Below are 22249 nucleotides of genomic sequence, written 5' to 3' on the forward strand. Positions count from 1 at the left end.
TCCATAACTATAGAAACAAAGTGGCATCTCAGTTAAAAGATTCAGGCAAATAGTTTGAAATAGAGTAGATTTATTAATATCTATTTTATCTTTCTGTGTATAATCGTATGTTGAACATGAAAAATAGTCCCTCTTCTCCTCAACTCCATAAAAGCTATATAACTGAATGAAGTGGCCATTAAATTGTTTTTATTTATAAAATAGTTTTAATACTTACGGAAAATCTGATACATTCTTTTAAAAAAATTCACAGAGTTTTAGTTTATAGAAATTATTTTAATTTATAATGAAAGCTGAGAGAGGCTCTTCTTATTTTTGGTCTTCTTTCCCCACTTTCCCCCATTCCTAATATAGGAAAAGTGCAAGGAATTTCAACTTGCCGATGTGCAAGGCGGCAGAAACCACAGTGGTGGAGGTAAGAGAAGAGGTTTTTTCTGCTTTCCAGAGGTTACTTTTTAAACTTGATGTTATGTATTAGCTCAGAAAATGTACAGCAGTTCATTTGTTTTCTAGAGGATAAACAATGACAAGTTTTAAATTTTGGATATCGAAGAATTCTATTTCAATGTATAGTAGTTGAAATTTTACTGTAACAGCAACTTTCTGGTTAGCTAGGGTCTCACAAAATGCTCTCTTTGAGATCAAGCTATGAGACTGACCAGCTTATAAAAGTCCTTTGGTACTTGAGTGAAATAGATCATGTTGGGTAAAATTGCAAGATGAATTTTTATATACAGAATCCCAAAAATATAGTAAGTTGTGTCAGAAGTTCATTATCTTAGATACTGTGAATTCTTTAAGGAAGAAAGAGGGGGTAGTACAAATAATTGTTTTGTTGTGGCTCTGTTTGGAACAGTTGAATTAAGGAACTGACTGACTCTTCTTTGGACATCTCAAGGTGTGGGAGACCGTTGCTAGCGTTAACACTCTGTGACAGAAATAGGTACTTACACCCATTTTGTTGGGTATAATGACCCATTTTATTTACATGTATTTGAACCTGAGAGGAGACTTTGTAATGATTCTTAACTTGAGGCTTTGAGAATCGCCTTGGAACCAAATTTTCACAAAAGTTTGAGATAGTTTTTCCTTGGGAGAGCTTTATAGGAACCCATCGTGGGATCTGGAAATGAGAATATATGTTCTGGGTTTTTCTCATGATGGTAGTGTTGTATGTGGCATCTTTTGACTTCTGCATACATTTGGCCAAGATGGTATTTCATGGAATCAGTACGGTGGTATTTTTAAAAAATCAAATGTTAGAATTCAGTTCATCTCTTGGAAAGTGAAGTGTATTATTTTTATTTTTAAAGTTCTGGAGGATGTAGTACCTTCAACCCAGGCCTGGTGGTTTCTTTGCAATGACTTCAGTATATATTCTGCATTTAAAATGGACAATGTTGGGGCGCCTGGGTGGCTCAGTCGGTTGAGTGTCTGACTTCAGCTCAGGTCATGATCTCATGGTCTGTGGTTCGAGCCCCGCATCGGGCTCTGGGCTGATGGCTCAGAGCCTGGAGCCTGCTTCCGATTCTGTGTCTCCTTCTCTCTCTGCCCCTCCCCCATTCATGCTCTGTCTCTCTCTGTCTCAAAAATAAATAAAAATGTTAAAAAAAAATTTAAAATGGACAATGTGGTTGACTCTGTGTAATCTGGTTTTTTATTTATGGAATCATCTTAATGATCTGTCTATGACACAGATACATAATATTACTGAATAAAAGCCTATATATAACATAGCTTAAAATAATTGGTAGTTTAGCCCTCTCTTCATTTTATATATTTCTATAAAACTTCCTGCAACAGTGTTCCTTCTCTGAATACCAGGAGATATTATACATTGTCCTGGGTGAAGTTCTTTTTCTTTTTTTTTTTCTTCCTTTATAATCTGGTTCTTTTCAGCCAGTCTTCTTCTAAGAACAGAAAATGACCCTCTAGTGTCTGAGAATCACTGTAAATATTAGAAAAGAGAGGTTTTCTTTGGTTTTGTTCTGTTTTGTTTTTGGCATAAGGAAAAGGGAGATAAAATCCTTTAACTGATCCTGAAAATATGATAAAGGCTAGCCTCCCTTGCCTGGGAACAGACGTCTCTGATCTATCACTGCACACATTTTTGCTAGACTCAGACTCACATTGGGATACTTTTCAATAATGGTGCTGTAGACAGCCACTCCCAATTGACTCTACCTGCAGTGACCAACATGGTGGCCACTAGCCATATGTGACATTTAAAATTTAAATTAATTAAGATTAAACAAGATAAAAATTCATTTTCTCTTTGGTAGCTGCATATAACTAGCAACTACTATTTTGATCAACATAGATATCTGTGAAAAGTTTTATTGCACAGGGTTATTTATAATGATCAAGATGAAATCTAATTTGTCCTTCTAGTTTAGGAATCTAAGCAAAACAGCTTTTATTTATTTTTTTTTAATATGAAATTCATTGTCAAATTGGTTTCCATACAACACCCAGTGCTCATCCCAACAGGTGCCCTCCTCAATACCCATCACCCACCCTCCCCTCCCTCCCACTCCCCATAAACCCTCAGTTTGTTCCCAGTTTTTAGGAGTCTCTTATGTTTTGGCTCCCTCCCTCTCTAACCATTTTTTTCTCCTTCCCCTCCCCCATGGTCTTCTGTTAAGTTTCTCAGGATCCGCATAGGAGTGAAAACATATGGAATCTGTCCTTCTCTGTATGACTTATTTCACTTAGCATAACACTCTCCAGTTCCATCCGTGTTGCTACAAAAGGCCATATTTCGTTCTTTCTCATTAAGCAAAACAGCTTGTAGATAATGGATTATTATAAGCCTATCTCCTCGGCATGCTCAATAGTAGAAGTCCACATGCTCATAAGTTGAATTGGAAGAACTGTGTTCTTGAAAGAGGAAAATAATTTGGACTTGGGGATGGTGAGTAGATTGGGTATTTTCTGATATGAAAAGTCCATTTTGATTTTGTGATTTTTGTATTGTTCTGAGTCTAGTGAGTACCCTGACCTCCAGCTCCAACTCCTCAGAGTTCTGTGTACTCTGTTCACTTGCACTGACCTCCAGGATTCTGTAATTCTTCTCTAGTCCTGTCCTACTTTATTTTATGGTGATCATAGTGGGATGGGTGATTACAAGCTGGCCACTGAAGTGCTGTATTTAACAGGAATCCTCAGAGATCATAAATTACCCGTATTTTCTCTTGCCTGCTAGTTATTAACAACAATAATAGCTACTGTTAATCAAATATTTATTATGTATTAGTCACTGCTGTACTCTTTACGTTATTATTTTTGTAATCCTCAAGATAGTCCTATAAGGTAGGAACCATTTTTATCCTTATTTTACAGATGAGGACTTTAAAGCACAGACAGGTTGTGTGTGACCTGATGTCACACAGCTAGGTGGAGCTAGAACAGAGCAATAGAGATATTGATTCCAGGGTGTCTGCCCTTTTCCATTATTTTATGAAATACTCTCAAACTGTCATAAATGGATGGTTTTTCAAACTTGTGAAAGATGCTGAATCTCTGGAAGTAGACCATTTCAATGTTAACTCTTAGAATTGAGCAGAGTGTTTTGGCTAATTTCTTCCTCTATTCTGTTCTTCCTTGCCAGTTATTCTGATCGTGGTCCCTTTTTCCTCCACTACCATATACCTTGGAGCTGGCTTTAGAGAAGCCTCACCCTGTGGTCAGTAGCTGTATGGGGTCCATTCAGTCTTTCTCTTAGACTCAGTTCATTCTATTTTGTAGCCTCTTTGAACCTTGCAACTTTTCACAGATTTCCCTAAATATGGTGATTGAATGTCTGTTCTGGTACTTGCAGACAGTCAGAAGCTATTTCTTAGAGCTCTCAGCTCGTGTCCTGTCTCTTATGGAGGAGGAAATCGAGGACTCTTCAGCAGCAGCTTCAGCATCTGGGTTAGAGCCTCTCTTCCGAATTCCCGTGTCGCTCCACATGGCTGCATCTCTGCAGCCTTTATCCCTGTTTCCATCCTGTAACTTGAGTTTTAAGGAGGGCAGAACTATAACTGTCTATAATATTAATGATGGTTCCCTTAGACTGCTCAAAATTGTTTTTTGGACTTAGAAGCAGGGTGGTCTTCTTGCTTTTTGTTTGTTTGTTCTTCTTTCATTAATTTACAGTAAATATTTATGTGAAGAAGCAAACCAGTGTGTTTATCTCGAATTAAAGAGAGTATCAAATTTGCCCTCAATATGAATTCTTTCTACTTTCTCTAAAAGGGAAATAGTCCTCTTTTTCAGAAAAGTTTCCCCTTTCACATGTGTTCTGCCCAAGCTTGTGAGTTATGTAAAGCCAATGAGGTGACCAAGTAGGTCATTTTCCCCTTTACTACAATCCATATGAATATTGCATTCATATTTCTTAAAACCTGTAACCACTTGCATACTTCACCACCAAGTTGTGATATAGTGAATGCTGGCTGTGTCCCTCCCCCTCACCCCCGTAAGGAACTGGGTAGCTACTGGGAAAAATAGTGCACGTGGGTGCACATATTGGCACACATGCCAGAAAGATGTTTCTCTTTTGGGCCCAGACAGTGTTATTTCTGGACCTCCTTCTCTTTGAGTGGGTGAAGTCGTCTTCCCTGATAAACTTCACACGTTTAAGTGCAAAACCAGCCAGGGAATGACTCTTGGTGTTACATTCTGCGTGTGTAATAAGAGAAGTGAGGACTGTCGCGTCTTCCTGAGGGAACTCATTTGGCTTTTGGAAGGGTCTCGCTATCCCCTCAATTCCCTGTGATCCCTCTGCCAGTCTCCCCGGTGCTTAGCCCACCACCCCGCGTTTTTTCTTGGAAGTGACCTGTCTCTGCATTTTTTTTCAAAAGCAGCTTATAATAGGAAACTCAGGGGGAGCGTTTGGAGTGCTTCACTCAGGAGACTGGTAAGCTTTTGTCTCCTGCGAGCAGCGTGGCGTGCCTGCTCTGTCAGAAAAGGTCGTCTGACTCAGCCACCGAAGGCTCTTCAAGCTGCCTGAGACCAAAATAGCCCAGCTGGTTTCGTCAGGGTTGTGCCATGGCTGGTGTTAGGTTTATACAGGGCCTCTTCTATTTTAGCTCATTTCAGCTTTTAGTGAAAATAGTATATTTATTATCACGACTTGAATAAAATTATTTTATTTTGTTCACATCATGGCGTATTTCTATATTTGCTTATGAAAGAATTGCTTATATTCTAGAATACTTGATGCGTACAAATATTGTAGATGTGTAGCCTGTGTGGGTTATGAAGTATAATAATAAATTGAATATCTGTGAACCCACCCAAGGTAAGAATTAGCAGATTGCCCATATTCCTTTTCGTCTGCCTGCATCCACTGCGGCCATAACCGTTGTCAGGGATATTGTGTTTATCAGTTCCTTGCTTTTAAGAAAATGTTCTAAGTCATAAGGTATGGACATATTGAAACTTATTTCCCAAAGTGCTATCCTAAGACTTGTGTCAGAAGAGGCAGGCTTTGGGAACTGTGACTTCTGCGTTCTGTCCTAATGGCTGGCACGTGCCATCTCGCCTTAGGAGATTAACTAGAGGAAAAGATTAGAGGCACATCTGCCATCCTGCCCAGCAGACACACTGGTGGGTGAGAAAGGGCAGAGAGTGATTGCAGTATAAAGGATATTAAAAAATGTTTGTTTTTGATGTTTATTATGAAGGACAATGAACATATATACAGCAGTAAACAGGAGAGTATAGTGAAGCCCCCCCCCACCCCCACCCCCGAGCTCATCCCTCAGCTGCAGTGACGCTCATGCTTGCCTCCTCTACATCCCCGTCTCCCCTTTTCTCCTCCTTTCGTATCTGGGAAGAACCACCAGATTTTATACCTCAACCACATTCTAAAGAGAATTCAAAAAAGCTCCTAAATCCTAGGGTGCCAGGCACTTTTCTAGGTTCTGGAAGCACAGCAGTGAACAAAACCAAAAACCCCTGCCCTCACAGAGCTTACGTTCTGATGCTTAAGACGTGACAGGCAATACCCAAGGGAAACAGGCAGTGTGCTATCTATTGATAAACGTTAAGGAGAAAAGACAACCAAAAAGCATGAAAAGAAACCTGAAACGCCAGGAGACGAAACTGAAGTTTTAGAGAAGGTGGGCAGTAAAGGCCGCAGTGAGCTGACTCCTGAGTAGAGACTCCCAGGAAGTCAGGGCACCAGCTCGGCAGCCCTGTGAGGAGGAGCCGTCTAGGTGGTAGGGGGAGCACATTCCTGGTGGGTTTGAAGACCAGGGAAGACCTACTCTCTCTTGTTCAGTGCTGGACGGCAGGCAGCCCAAGGAGCCTTGCATGAGGGCAGCTTTCTTGAGAGCAACGGCAGTTTCCTTCAGAGGCTATGTGAAATAGGATTTGTATTTTTAGTTCGTTTCATAATAGTCCCCAAGAGATGATTAGGCCTAAATCTGACCTTAAAACTCTGAGATGGGGGTGCCTGGGTGGCTCAGTCGGTTAAGCGTCTGACTTCGGCTCAGGTCACGATCTCGTGGTCCGTGAGTCCGAGCCCCACGTCGGGCTCTGTGCTGACAGCTCAGAGCCTGGAGCCTGTTTCAGATTCTGTGTCTCCCTCTCCTCCGACCCTCCCCTGTTCATGCTCTGTCTCTCCCTGTCTCAAAAATAAATAAACATTAAAAAAAAAAAACAAACAAAACTCTGAGATGAATGGAGGATGATTTTGCGATTGGAACCTCTTGGCTCTTATGACTCTCTGGCCCTGTTTGCAGAACTTTGCATTGATAACACCCCGTGAATTATCTTAGCAGAAGTGATCAAACTGGTTGTTATTTTACTTTACAATAGAAGGTGGGAACACAGTGGATTTTAATGACATGACTTAATCACTTCAATGGATTCTGTGAACATTTAATCTCCACCAAGCAGGCCAATTAATGTATCCGTGGTTTAGAGACTTTGGTTATCTTCCTTCCTGCTTTAGAGAACACAGAAATGCCCCAGGGATAAACATAAGTCCTTTCCTCCTAAGTGTCTTTTCTTCTTAATTTTGACATTGCAAATGCCTTATGATATTACAGCTTCTAAAGCAGTGAAACTCACAATTTTTACAAGAAATAGTAAAAAGAAAAAACATGGGTATAAATAGAAAAAATTAAAACTTCTCTCCACATAAGACAAGTACTTCTAATCAGTTAAGAGACCTCATTAGACAGATTCAGTTTCAAGCACACACATCCATACCCAGGCAACTACTGGTCATGCCTGTATGGAATTCATTCACACACCCAATTCTCTGATTGACCTATGGAAACGTGGTATTTATGAGAACTTGGCTAGAATGTCAAATTTGATAGTCACTGTGTGATGCATAATATGCTAAGTATTTTTCACTGCCCTTAAGTATTTACCTGGTAAAGCCCTGGTTCAGTTAGTTAACTAGAATGAGGACAGCAAGAAACTATTCCAGTCCTCCTTACTTCATCTACATGGGCCAGTTGAGTTGAACATTCGACACAAATTCTTTTTTAAAAGGTGAGAGGAGGTAAGAGAGCTGTTTGATACAATACAAAAAGAACAAATACCTTCTTTCCTCCAACCCCCCCATGAACCCTGGTGACCCTTGATCCTAAGGCAGAATGCAGTCACTTGCCCACGTGTTAACTTTCGGGATGGATGTGGTAAGCAATGGATATCATTTACATTGATTTTTGTTGTTAGACCTGTTAATTTATATCTTTTAATTTACATTTCTTTTTCTTACAGGTTTTTAGTGACAAGATTTATTCATGCTTTATATTTCATTTTATAATTATTACTAAATCACTCTGAAAGAGGTATCTGTAAGTTTCTTATGCTACAAATTCAGCCAGATAAACAGTGCTTTGACAGATAATTTCCTCACACCACTAACTAACTGAAGTGATTGACTTTACTTATTTCAGAGTATTAAAGTATTTAAAGATCATTCATGGCTATTAAAGGCCATTGAATTTTCATGAAATGCTACATTGGTTTGAAAAATATTTGAATGCTAATGAAGATGTATTTAACGAAGACAAATTGTATTAATGAAGACAAGTTGAGTATTTTGGCAAAATAGCCTTCTCAGTAGCAGAATTACTATTACATTAATATCTGCTGTTTCTACCAAGGAAACAGTAAATATTTAAAAAGTATGGACTTGATGAATGCCTGGTGTTAACTTCACTTTTTTTTTTTTTTTTTGCACACTCTTATAGATTACTAAATATAATTCTTGGACTAATGACCATTTACATCCAGAAGAATAGCAGAATAGAAACATGGTTTATTGATGATAAAAATATATTAAATCAAGTGCTAATCCTGACATTTATTTCTTGTTGCTTGGTAACAATGCAGCAGCTATGTGAGAGAGTTCCATTATCTCGGGTACAATGGACTTCACTGCATTGTGGGGTAGCAGTACCAATTACAGCAAGTCATTTGTGTGCCATTATCCTTACAAAATTTAGGTGCTGTTTTTTATTGTCAGTGCAGAGATCCTGAAAGTCATTTAATAACACATTCCCTTTTTTTTTTGATGGGCTGGTGAATTTTATTCTATTTTAGGTTTTTGAGTTTGTATCTATTTATAATTTTTGAGGCTTCACAAATTTGCATTTTGTCAATGTGTATCACTGTATAAACTTAGGCTTTTACATTTATTATAAAGGTATGTACATTATAAGGGAAGCTTCGTTAATTCTTGGTGAGCATCTTTTATCCATGACCACCTAAGGAGGGGAGAAAAAACTATCTGGGCAGAATTTTTTGCCTCATGAAAAATCATCAGAGTATATTCCTCATCCTTCTCTAATATAAAAAATTCCTAGTTTAGTACCTGCTTCAGGAAAAGGAAACCTGTGGAACCTCTATGATTCATTTTAAATGAAAGGCTGATTTACGTTGTGTGTAGCCATATATGTTCTATATACTATTAGTTCACAGTAATTATTTAAAAGGATTGCAAAACTATAGCCCATGGCCTGTTTTTGTACCACATAAAGTTAAGAATGTTTTATATTTTTATTTATTTAATTTATTTTTTTTAATTTATTTTTAAGTAATTTGCGCACCCATTGTGGGGCTCAAGCTTACAACCCTGAGATCAGAGTCACGTGCTCTATTGGCTGAGCCAGCCAGGTGCCCCAAGAATGTTTTTATATTTTTAAAGGGCTATTTAAAAAAAGAATATGTGACAGAGGTCCACAAAGCCTAAAAGATTACCTGGACTTCACAGAAAAAGTTTGCAGACCCTTAATTTACAGTATAATTTCTATTTTTGTAGTCCAAATATGTTAAATGTCACTCTGTTATTTCTTAAAAGACCAATGAGCTCAAATAGAACTGAAACAATAGCAAGTGGTTGAGAAGAATCAATAAAAAATTAAATCACAAGAATTTGTGTAGTAATGAAATGAATGTGCAATTTGGCAGACCCTTTGGGGAGCAACCATAAAGAAAGGAAGATCAGATACAACAACTTGTGTATCCATCCACAGTTGGTGCCATTTCTTTAAAATCCCAGTGCCTTTGTCGGTAAATCTGACTTTAATAGTAGCATGAATTGATGGACTGATTTTATTAGAAGCATCTTGCCTTTTCCTGCCTGTTTCACTTGTTTCGTACTTGAGGACTAGTTTCTTGGGTACACAGATGCACAGCCAGGTGAATGTCGGTACCTCAGGACTTCTGCCACCTGAGCCATGTCTCCCATGCGGGTACAGCTCCTGCTGGCTGGCAGGAGCCTGCGGTTTCCAGGAGCTGTGGAAGTGGTCTGGGAGTTGCAGTTGTTCTGTGTTCCTGTCATTTGGAGGGGCCCTATAAGCTCTCCTCTGGAGCTATACCCTCCGCATCCTGCAGAGAGGGAGGAGGAAGAGAGGAGCAGGGAGGCTTTGGGCCTGATGAGCCTGATTTTCTCAGCCTTCTGAACTGTGGCTTTGAACTTCCTGTTTCAGTCAGAAACAGATTCATCTGGTTATTCCTTATTTGTTGGTAAGGTACTGGAGATCAGGAAGCCATGTGCTTTCGTGTATAGCACGAGTCCTCTGAAGCAAAAGAAAAGGCTGGAACCAGCCTAATGTATTTTAGTGACAAGAGGCAAAAGTCAATTATTTTAGCTAGATTTTCTTAACTCTTCTTTCTTGTAAGCAGAAGCTAACTCCTGTACTTAAGCACCATTTCTGCAGTAGCATGCATTTTATATCCCTTTCTGTTTGTATAATGCTTTTCAAAGCACTTCCACATATATTAACTCATTTGATCCTCTTAATCACCAAGTGACATAGGAGAAGAAGCAGTTTTATTATAATGTTACAAATGAGAAAACTGAGACATGAGTAGGTTCCTGGGAGTAGATCACTAGGAAGTTGAATGGTCTTAATGAAAAGGACACTTGGAAGATTTGGTCCTGACTTTGCATGCTCCATCTGCCTCTGGCAAGACGTAATAGTACTAAGGCTTTATTTTTGAGATGCTCATCAATAAGAAGAATTGTAAAATTGAAAACGTAGGTAGGTAGATACGTGGGATTTTACAGAAGGTTGGACTTAAGTGCAATGAAAGGGTCATGCTTGTAGCTTGGGTACTGTGTATAGAATGGATTTTACAATGGCATAAAGGGAGACAGGGTGACCAGTAAGGAGACAGTTGCATTGATCCATGGATGAGGTGATGGTGGAGTATAGGTGGGGAAGGCTGATAGAATCGAGGTAAACAGTATTTTGGAAGAGGAATCTTCAGACTTGCTGATGCATTGGGTATGATGTGCTGGTTAGAGCAAAGGCAGAGATTAACTCCTTAGCCTGACTCGAGCAATGTTGTATCGAGTATCCTCTGGAAGGGAGTTTTACTATTGGGAATAATCTACATATATTTGATAAATCAGTCATGGAATAGAAAAGGCCATTTAGGGAAAGAAGCCCTGGGACTAAGCCCTTAGGAGTCTCACTATATTTCTTTATTTTTTTTTTATTTTTATTTTTTTTTATAAACAGACTCTGAGATTAAGAATTGTATCTTTGTTTCTCACTAGCATTGTGACCTTCTTGGGGCGCCTGGGTGGCTCAGTTGGTTAAGCCTCTGATTTTGTCTCAGGTCATGATCTCGCAATTTCTGAGTTCAAGCCCCGCATTGGGCTCTGTGCTGACAGCTCAGAGCCTGGAGCCTGCTTTGGATTCTGTGTCTCGTCCTCTCTCTGCCCCTCCCATATTCATGCTCTGTCTCTCTCTGTCTCTCGATAATAAATAACGTTAAAAAAAGAAAAAAAAAAAAAGAATCCCAGCTTCTTTATAATATCTCCTGTCTGCCCATTCATGGGTCTATTTTGATCACCAGTGGGACAGGGCATTTGAATATGTTTTGTAAAGCTCTCAAGTGCTATGTTCTCACCTTGATCCCTCCTGCTGCTTTAGTTAATAAACCTCAGATGACTGCTGTTGTTCTCATTGACCCAGGGATGATGGCTTTAGAACTCTATGCAGTGGGTGACACCTGGCATGGCTCACCCTCCCTACCCTTTCATGTCTTCCAAAATTCTTGAGTTGCAAGGGAACGAAAATTCCATAACACTCCCAATTTCTAAAATCTTAGTGAGTTAACAAAAAAAAAACTAACCTAAATTATGCTTCAAATATATTGTTAGCTTTAATCATCAGTAAATTACCTGATATTTAAGGTTCATTAAAGTCAATCTAAATATGTTGATCCTTTCATTCAAAAACTATGATGACTTTTAAGAGGAACACCCACCATGGACACCTTGAAGAAAGGAAGGTTCTTACGAATCTGTCATTTCATTAGCTTAAGTTGCATATGCTCAAATATTGATGACCTCTCTTAGCTGTCATGTTTTAAATGGATCACTAGTTAATGACCTACTTATCTTGTTGTACTTTTGTTCAAAAGATTCAGATATTTTGGTTTGGGTTGAAAACTGAAGTTTGTTCCCTGAGGAAACTTGTTTGTGCTGACTCTCCATCTTGACTTCTTTGAATGAAAGTAACATTTGTTATTCTTTTGGGAGCAAGAGAAACAAAAGGAATAAAGAGGGACTCAGATATTCGTGGATGATTTATGTTCAACCATGGACACACCACTGCCTGCAAACATTAGAGGGACAAAATGTTCAAAGTAGATTTTTTCCATATTCCTTAGGATGGAGCACACTGTTACATATAAATAAATTAGGCTGCAGGTATGTTTTCGCTGCTTCCTTATGAAAGCTCTGCCTTACTGAATTTTCACAAACTCATGAAAAAAGTATGCTTTACTTTGTTTGTTTTTAGATGAAAAGGTTTGAAACAGTTGGTTAATTTGGGAGAAATCATGAAAGATTAGAAAACAAGAATGATTGAACTATTAGAAAGTATTGGTTTTCTACTCTGAGGTGCATTCCATGAAGAAACCAGGACCACTCATGCCCAAGAATATAGTCACTTCTTCCACTCAGCTTCTGAAACTTGACATTAGGACACTAGTGGTTCTGTCACTGAATAACTAAGTCCACATTTCATTGCTTTGAAGAGAGTATTAAATCCAAATCCCATGGGAGGGAAGTTAAACAGGAATGTGACGAACCTAGTACCTTTTATGTGCTTTCCTGTGAAAAGGAGCTGTGTTATTCATTTAAAGAAGCTATTTTAGTTTCTTTAATAATTGGGGGGAAAGGATACAAGTTTTGCCTTGTATTGTGAAAAGTTATTTTCAGTTTAGAATTTCATTTTAACTTTTGGAAAAGCTCTGCTGGCATAGACAAAACTCAGGGAAGAAAAATTCATCATTACCAAACTCAGACAAATACAGGTTGACTATAAAAAGTTACAGGATTAAGGCTGTTGAACTTGGAAGTTTTGGTCTAATTTAAATTTCTCTCAGTTTGAGGAATTTACAACCCTCATTCATTTTGAGAATTGGCATCTCAGAAGTGGAACTAGACCTTTAGAAATATAGGAAGTATGAAATAGAATTTTAAAAGCAATTCCATAAATCAACACTTGCTATAAAAAGTATTTTAGCTGCTGATTTATTAATAGATTTTTTTCCCAATGCTTTTGGCATTATGTTTTTACCCAAAAGGTTTTGTTTATTTTTCTTCTTGTTTCATATATTTTTTTAAAGTTTATTTATTCATTTTGAGAGAGAGAGAGAGAGAGAGAGAGAGAGAGTGTGTGTGTGTGTGTGTGTGTGTGTGTGTGAGCAGGGGAGAGAGGGAGAGAATCCCAAGTAGGCTCTGTGCTGTGGGCATGGAGCCCTCCATGGGGCTCAGTCCCACAAACTATGAGATCATAACCTGAGTTGAAACCAAGAGTTGGACGCTTAACTGACAAGACACCCAGGCGCCCCTGTTGGTTCCTATTTTTAATGTACAAAATAGCATTTACAAGTAGATTGATGAGAGCTAGTTTTATAAGGATATAGGAAAATAGAATGGAAAACTTTCTTCAAGAAATTTTTTCCTAGGAAGTAGAAGGGACAGTATAATGGTCTAAGTACAATGAATACAGCTAAAGTATGCCCTACACAGAGTGCAATAGACTCTATAATTGAAATATTTTCAACAATGACAATAGCAGGTGAAGGAGTTGTAGCCTTGTAATAATAAAAATAGCAATGACACCAGAAGCAAGTACTATTTATACTATGCACTTAAGTGCAAAGCACTTTACGTCACCCATTGTAATTATCCAATGAATTAAGTTTTATTGTCCTTATTTTATAGAGGGAGAAAATGAGGATAGGGAAAAACTTCATGATGACAAAGCCAGTAAGGGGGATAGTTAAGATCTAAACAAATTTCTTTCTGCCTCCAGAGCATATATACTTAACCAGAAGCAAAGGATAGAAGGTGTATTTTAAGGTGCATTTGCTTTATACTTTGCAGTATTACCACTTTTATAATTTACTACCTCCATACTGGCAGAATCTTAGATCTTTATTTAGCAAATTGAATTTTTCAGTTAACTAAATGTAGCTGTAGGACAGAGGTAATACGTCCATAAACACAAAATTAGAAATCATTCAGTAACGTTAACCTCTTAAAGCTTATAAGATAAGATAACCCCCTAAAAGCTATAAATGAGAGCCTTCACACTTGGGAAGCTAGAATGGTTTTTCTCCAATTAAAATGAGGTGAAACATGTTATATAGTAGTTTGATTCTGAGAAATTTTAGGACTCTATGTAATAAATATTGGCAATGATAAAGAGTACAGAAGTTCCCCTCCCCCCATCCACGGTTTCACTTTGCACAGTTTCAGTTACCTGTAGTCAGTTGTAGTTCAGAAGTGGATGACCCACCTTCTGATGGTCAGTAGTAGCCTAATGCTACTTCAAAATGCCTACATCATTCATTTCACTAGAAGGGTGAGTACAGTACATTAAGATATTTTAAGAGACAGACCACATCACATAACCTGTATTACAGTATTTTGTTATAGTGCTGTTTGATTATTGGTATTAATTTCTTACTATGCCTAATTTATAAATTAAACTTTTTCATAGGTAGCATGTATAGAAAAAAACATAGTGTATATTCGGTTTGGTGCTATTGTCAGTTTCAGGTATCCACCGGGGGTCTTGAAGCATATCCCTCATGGATAAGAAGGGACGACTGTGGGCACTTCCAGTTTCTGGTCTGGTATCTAAGGAGCCTAGAAGTCACCAAGCCTGTCCTCACAATAAGAAAAAACTGAACAAACAAAGTCAACAGTGCTTCTTAGAGAACTATCAGGAATTGAGGTTGTGAGGGAAACCATTGCCTCCAAAATTAGGCAGACAGATAGGCTGATCCAGAGAATCACAGCATACTGGAGAACAAGCCCAGGAATAGAAATCTCTGTGGGAACCAACACTGGAGTAGGAAACCCTAAACTCATCGGTGAATTCCTGGAAGCTCAGTGTGGGCAAGTTTGAGAGTTAAAAACTTTGGGTGGCCCCATCTTGGGTAGGTGGGGGGCATACTTTCATGGCTTTTACTGCCAGGATCTCTACCAGATTCTCTCAAGGAAGATTAGAGAGAAATCTCCTTGCGCTTCTGACAGGAGGAGGGGAAAGTAGCCATTTTGAAATACACCCAGAGCATTCTCATTCTCTTCTTCTTAACAGGGTCTGCCTTCAAGAGAAACCTTTTCACCAGAGCCAAACTGACCTGGGGAAAAAGAAATACCCGACTCCAGCTCTCTAGCCTTACAGGTGGGGGAAGGAGAATATCCAGCCCTGCCCTCCTCTCCTCTTCCTGTCTCACTTAAGTGGGGAGAAAACAAAACTGAGAAGTACTAGTGAAAGTCACGATAGTGGGTGGGGTAGGGGAAGGCTCACTAGAAGACAGACCTAATCATAAAACTGTGGATGCTTCCCTGTCCTCCCCACCTTCACAACGACCACCACACAGTAGAGTTCCTGTATCATAATTGGGAAACACAGCTGAGAGATCTTGTCTTGCACCTTATTTAAAAAGTCTCTAGGGAAATCCAAAGACAACAGAGGAGACAAAAACAAGGACACCACAGAAAAATTTAGCCTCTGATACCTGTAGCTACAGCAAACAGTAAGCACAGCCTAAACCCCAGCTAGATGAGCATAAAACCTCACATTAAGGGCCTATTTACCTTAATTTGTCTTACTCTATACATATGTCTGTCTTTCAACAAAAATTAAAGGCATATAAAAGGCAAACGACACAGTTGGAAGAGAGAAAGCAAGCAATTAGAACCAGCCTCAGATATGGTACAGATGTTGGAATTATCAGAATGGGAACTTAGAACAACTATGACTAATAAGAATGTTAATGGAAAAAGAGGGCAATGTGTGCAAGAGCTTATGGGTAATATTAAGCTGGGAGATGGAAACTCTAAGAGACTCACAAGGAAATGCTGGAAATCAAAAACACTGTGACAGAAATGAAAAATACCTTTGATGGGCTCATTAATAGAGTAGATACAGCCAAGGAAAGAATTAGTGAGCTTGAAGAAAATGTCAAGAGAGACTTCTAAAACTAAAATGCATAGACAAAAAGAATAAAATAGAACAGAATATCCAAGAACTGGGTCAATTATAAAAGGTATAACTTGTATAGTGGGACTGCTGGATGGAGAAGGAAAAGAGAAAGGAATAGAAGAAATGTTTGAAACAATAATGACTGCTTCCCCAGATTAATGATCGACCCCAAACCACAGATCCAGAAATCTCAGAGAACACTAAGCAACATAAGTACAAAAAAAAATTACACCTAGGCATATCCTATTCAAACTGCAGAAAATCCAAGACAAAGTCTTGAAAGAAGCCAGGGGAGTAAAACACCCTCTGTATAGAGGAGCAAGAATAAGAATTACATCAGATATCTCTTCAGAACCAAGCAAGCAAGGAAAGAGTGGAGTTAAATACTTAAAGGGTTGAAAACAAAAGGTGACCAACCCAGAATTCTGTATCCAGTGAAATTATCCTTCAAAAGTGAAGGAAAAATGAAGACTTTCTCAGAGTAACAGAAATTGAGGAAATTGTTGCCAGTATAGACCTGCCTGGCAAGAAATGTTGTAAAAAATTCTTCAGGAAGAAGGAAAATGATATAGGTCAGAAACTTAGGTCAATAGTAAGGAAGGAAAAATATGAGAGAAGGAATAAGTGAAAGTAAAGTAAGATCTTTTGTTTTTCTTAATAGATAATCATTTGTTCACAATAATACTAACATTAATGTGACCCATAGTTATAGTTTGTGGGTAAGTAAATGATAGCAATGTACAGGGACAGAACGGAGAGGTGAGAATACTCTGTTAAAAGGTACTTACACTGCTGTGAAGTGGTATAGTGTTATTTGAAAGAAGACTTGGCTTAGTTGTAAACGTATATTACAAATTCAGGCACAATCACTAGAAAAAGAGAGGATATAATTGATACACTAAGAAAGGAGAAAAAAAATGGAATCAGATAGCTTAATTAAAGCCAGAGAAGGCAGACAAAGAGTAGAACACAAAAAAAGAAAGAACAAGGGCAAGAAATAGAAAATGTAACAACTGTGGTAGATATTAATCCAACTATATCATTAATCACTTTAAAAGTTAGTGATCTAGGGGCGCCTGGGTGGCGCAGTCGGTTAAGCGTCCGACTTCAGCCAGGTCACGATCTCGTGGTCTGTGAGTTCGAGCCCCGTGTCAGGCTCTGGGCTGATGGCTCAGAGCCTGGAGCCTGTTTCCGATTCTGTGTCTCCCTCTCTCTCTGCCCCTCCCCCGTTCATGCTCTGTCTCTCTCTGTCCCAAAATAAATAAACGTTGAAAAAAAAAATTAAAAAAAAATAAAAGTTAGTGATCTAATGTCTCCAGAGGCAAAGGAAACAAAAGCAAAAATGAACTATGGGGACTTCATTAAAATAAAAAGCTTCTGCACAGTGGAGGGAAACAATCAACAAAACTAAAATACAACCTATGGAATGGGAGGAGGTATTTGCAAATGACATATTGATATAGGGTTAATACCCAAAATCTTAAAATAACTTACCAAACTCAGCACCCCCAAAATAATAACCCAGTTAAGAAATGGGCAGAAGATATGAACACTTTTCTACAGAAGAGATACAGGTGGCTAACAGACACATGAAAAGATGCTCCACATCACTGATCGTGAGGGAAATACAAACCCAAACCACGATGAGATCCCACCTCATGTCAGAATGGCTAAAATTAACAATATAGGAAACAACAGATGTTGGCAAAGATGTGGAGAAAGAACCCTCTTACACTATTGGTGGGAATGCAGATTGTTGCAGCCACTCTGGAAAACAGTATGGAGGTTCTAAAATAGACCTGCCCTATGATCCAGTAATTGCACTACTAGGTGTTTACCCAAAGGATACAGAAATACTGATTTTGAAAGGATACACGCACTCCAATGTTTATTTATAGCAGCCTTATCAACAAGAACCAAACTATGAAAAGAGTTCTGTGAAAAGAGCCCAAGTGCCCATCAATTGATGAGTGGATAAAGAGGATGTGGTATGTGTGTGTATGTATGTATGTATGTATGTATATGTATTTATGTTTTTCACATATATGTATATTATACCTATGTATACACACACATATACATGCAGTGGAATACTACTTAGCCACGAAAAAGAATGAAAGCTGGCCATTTGCTATGACATGGATGGAGCTAGATTATATTAAGCTAAGTGAAATAAGTCAGAGAAAGACAATACTGTATTTCATTCATATGGAATTTAAGGAACAAAACAGATGAACATAGGGGAAGGGTAGGGGATAAAACAGAGGGAAGCAAACCATAAGAGACTCTTTATAGAGAACAGGGTTGATGGAGGGAGGTGGGTGGGGAAGGGCTAAATGGGTGATGGGCACTAATGAAGGCACTTGTGATGAGCACTGGGTTGTTATATGTAAGTGACGATTCACTAATTTCTATACATGACACCAATTTTAACCATATATGTTAACTAGAATGTAAATTAAAACTTGAGATTAAAAAAAGATTGTTGTTTGCACTGTTAAACAATATAAAAGTTAGTGGTCTAAATATGCTAATTAAAAGACAGACTCTCAAGAGTGGATTATACAAGACCCAAATATATGTCATCTATGGAAAACCCACTTTTATTTTTTTCCAGCTTTTTTGAGATATAATTGACATAACATTGCATAAATTTAAGGTATACAACCTGTTGATTTGATCCACTTATATATTATAAAATGATTGCTGCTGTAGCATTAGCTAGTACTGTGATCACTTCATATAATTACATTTCTTTTTTATGATGAGAACATTGAAGATTTACTCTCTTAGCAACTTTCACATATATAATACAATATTGTTTACTATAAATCACCGTGATAAGCATTAAATTTCCAGAACTTGTACAGCTTATAACTGGAATTTTGTACACTTTGACTAAAATCTTTCATTTCCCCCATCCAGCATTCTACCTCTGAAAAAAACATTTTTAATATAAGATGCAGAAAGACCTAAAAGTAAAAGGGTAGCGAAAGAAAAACTATGACTATGCCAACACTAATCAACCTAACCCTGGAGTAGCTGTTTAACATCAGTCAAGCAGCTGCTCTCAAAGACAGTTTGTCAGTTTCTAACAAAACTGAACATCCGCTTACAATTGCGCTCTGGACGCTAACCCATTCTACTGGTTGGAACTCTTCCTGAAAGAGTCATAAATTGCCTGTTTTTGTTTGTTTCCTTATAGAATGTATAGTGGGCTTGTTTACGTGGTCAGTGTGAGCCATTGTTGAGTTTGATACTTGGTTTCCTGTATGTGTCCCAAATATCCAATCACTGCTTTTCTGGTCCTGTGTGCAGACTTTCATAAGGAAATATAAGTTTTATTCTTTGAAGAAGTTGCTGCTGGATGTGTGACCATGTAGAGATAAAAACAATGCTTCACTTAAGTGGGGAAGTGGATAGTCAGCTAGAAATCCATTCTAAGTGAACACTCAGTTAAGTTCATAGCTTGCCAAATCAACAAATTGCCACCTTCAGAGCTGTTTGGAAATAGAGCGAAAGATATAAGTTAACATATGATAGGGATCTGCCACATAATACACAGTGATTATCTTAGAGTGTCTCACAATCTAGTTGATGAGATAGGGCTCACCTAGATATTTAGACCAGTGAGTTCCTAAATTTAACGATCAAGATAGTAATTGCTGTGGGATCCTGCCTGCTGTTGTGGGCTGTGGGGTTGTGCCTCTGACCCCACAGGACCTCTTTCTGTTTGTTGGACTAGTTTCTGCAGATATTTGTATATGGTGAATTGTCACTCTGGCTCACAGTCTAAGGTGTGAATGGGCCAAAATTGGATGTGGAGACCCTTCCTGCATGGAACCAAGGGCTTGAAGGAACGAGGGAATTGGATGTCTCTTGGCTTGATTTCCTTAATTCCTGTTCATATATATTGTAAGATTATGACCATATTATATATGTTTTTCATTACACAAAATAATAAGAGTGTTTTTGCAGGTCATTAATATCCCCTCCCCCAAAGGCTATTTCCATAGTTATACTCAAATATGTATTAATAACTCTTTATTGTTGGGTTTTTATGGTGTTTCCACCTTTCACTATTTTCAATAGTGCTTTAATGAGTATCCTTGTTTTTGTGCATATCTGATTATTTTCTTGACAAAATTCCTAGAATTATGTATAATACTGCTAAATTGTTCTTTAGGAAGCTAATTTCAATTATAATCCCATAGTGATATATAAAAGCAAGGCTTTGAACCATTCTCGACAACATGAATATTATACTTAATATTTTTTTGATAATTTGCTAGGTGAAAAAATGCTGTCCTGTGGTTTTAATTTGTGTATCTTGGATGACAAGGGAAGTTGAATATTTATTGGCTATTTATATTTCCTTTGTGATTTATGTGTTGTTGTAGGTAATACTATTGTTATTTTAATGGGAATGTCTCTAGCATTTCATTCCTAGGTGTTCTTGAATCTCCCACTTAGATGAAGAATTATAAAGAGAGAAGCTGATGTGTACTCTGGAGCTGGGCTCTATGGGTTTGATCCAGCTTTCTGGGAGGATCTTCCTAGCTGCCCCACCTTGGGGGGAAGAAAACTTGATTGGCTCTAGCTAGTAGACCAGAAAAGGAAGAGAATCTGAACCCATAGCAGTGACTTAATTATGGAAGTAAAGATAGATAAGGCTCTCAGACGTAGCCATGACTGGCAGCTATACCCAGAACCCATTCCTAAAATAAGGTGTGAGTCAAGTGCTCTGTTGATTCACTGTTTTGAGACAGCTCTCTAAAACTTATGCCTGTGATTTCCCACAAAAGCGTCTCATTGCAAATGAGGGCATATATTCTGTTGAGAAAGAGAAGGTAAGAAAAGGCCAGGGGGAATTTCTAACATAATATGATGGTTTTGGAATCTTTACCTACGATATTCTCTCCTGAAGGCTACCGAATAGTAAGCCATGGTGTGACTAACATAAATCAACGGGATACTCTCTTACAAAACTATCTCATTGCAAAAAAAGGACAAAGATTCCTTTTACTAATTTTACTTTCTCCTTTAGTTTACCTAACATCTTTTGACCTACTTATTGATTTATTCTGTGTTGGTGTTAAGAATTTAGCTTGTGATTTTAAAGTCACTCCTATTAAAATAATAGTGGCTTTCCTCACTCCTTCCAGAGACCTTGTCAAAAAATGTTATTTTTTCCACTTCAAATATAGATCTAGTCTACAAATACTGAAGTGATAATTAGGGCTTATGCAAGATTGTTTCATTTTAAAAATTAGCTGCTTTTTTTTTTAAAGGAGTTAACTCTCCAAATCTTTCTTGTTCAAGAATATAGCTTTAGAAAGAAGGCATTTTAAATTTTTTTTTTTTCAACGTTTCTTTATTTTTGGGACGAGAGAGACAGAGAGAGCATGAACGGGGGAGGGGCAGAGAGAGAGGGAGACACAGAATCGGAAACAGGCTCCAGGCTCCGAGCCATCAGCCCAGAGCCCGACGCGGGGCTCGAACTCACGGACCGCGAGATCGTGACCTGGCTGAAGTCGGACGCTTAACCGACTGCGCCACCCAGGCGCCCCAAGAAGGCATTTTAAAGTCATAACTTACATAAATGATTTAAGTAAGAAATGTGTGAGAGGAAAAGTGATAAACATTACTCATTGACCCCTTTTAGGTTACTGTATATTATTCTTATGAACACATGTCAGCATGTATCATTATTAGTTTTAGCACATAGCGTATGGCACCCTTCTAAAATTAGAATATATTCAAATTTCCCAGTGGCCTTTACTAGGCCCCTAGAAAATCCAGGTGCACAACCAAAAATTAGTAACGGTGAGAGAATGTAATTGCTCAGTTGTTAAAATTTTCTTTTCTAGAGAGAAGCCACGGTAATCAAAAACTGCCCTAGCAGCATCAGTTCAGGTGAACTCTCCTGTGAGTTTTTTGAAATATGAAGGAAATCGCATTTCTTTTTGGTTCAGGATAGCTGTTGCCATTTCTGATAGCTTTTCCAAAGTGAGGTTCCTCATTTCATGAAGTAAAATTCTCAGACTTCTTTCCGCCGCTCCCATTCCTGCATGCCCTAAATCTCTTCACAAGTACCCTCTTGCCACATCCCCCCAGACCACAAGATCTCCTGACTCCAGCACTTTGCCCTTACCATTTCTTCTGCCTGGAATGCCCTCCCCATCCTTTTTTTTTGTTTCTGCCTTCTGAGGGGAGCTTTTCCTCTGTTACAGCATTTATCACCACGTGGTACTGTTTAGCTGTTTGCC

The 22249-nt window shown here is 38.3% G+C and overlaps 1 protein-coding gene across 1 annotated transcript in view; it reads left to right on the forward strand.

The window, feature by feature from the left end:
* OXCT1 (3-oxoacid CoA-transferase 1) overlaps window positions 1–22249 on the forward strand; it is a 137292-nt gene that overhangs the window by 31086 nt on the left and 83957 nt on the right. The window contains 1 exon segment of the mRNA XM_030330595.1: window positions 355–415. Coding sequence (XP_030186455.1) covers window positions 355–415 — 61 coding nt within the window.

Source organism: Lynx canadensis, chromosome A1 (genome assembly GCF_007474595.2).
Source record: "Lynx canadensis isolate LIC74 chromosome A1, mLynCan4.pri.v2, whole genome shotgun sequence".
NCBI classification, from domain to species: Eukaryota; Metazoa; Chordata; class Mammalia; order Carnivora; family Felidae; genus Lynx; species Lynx canadensis.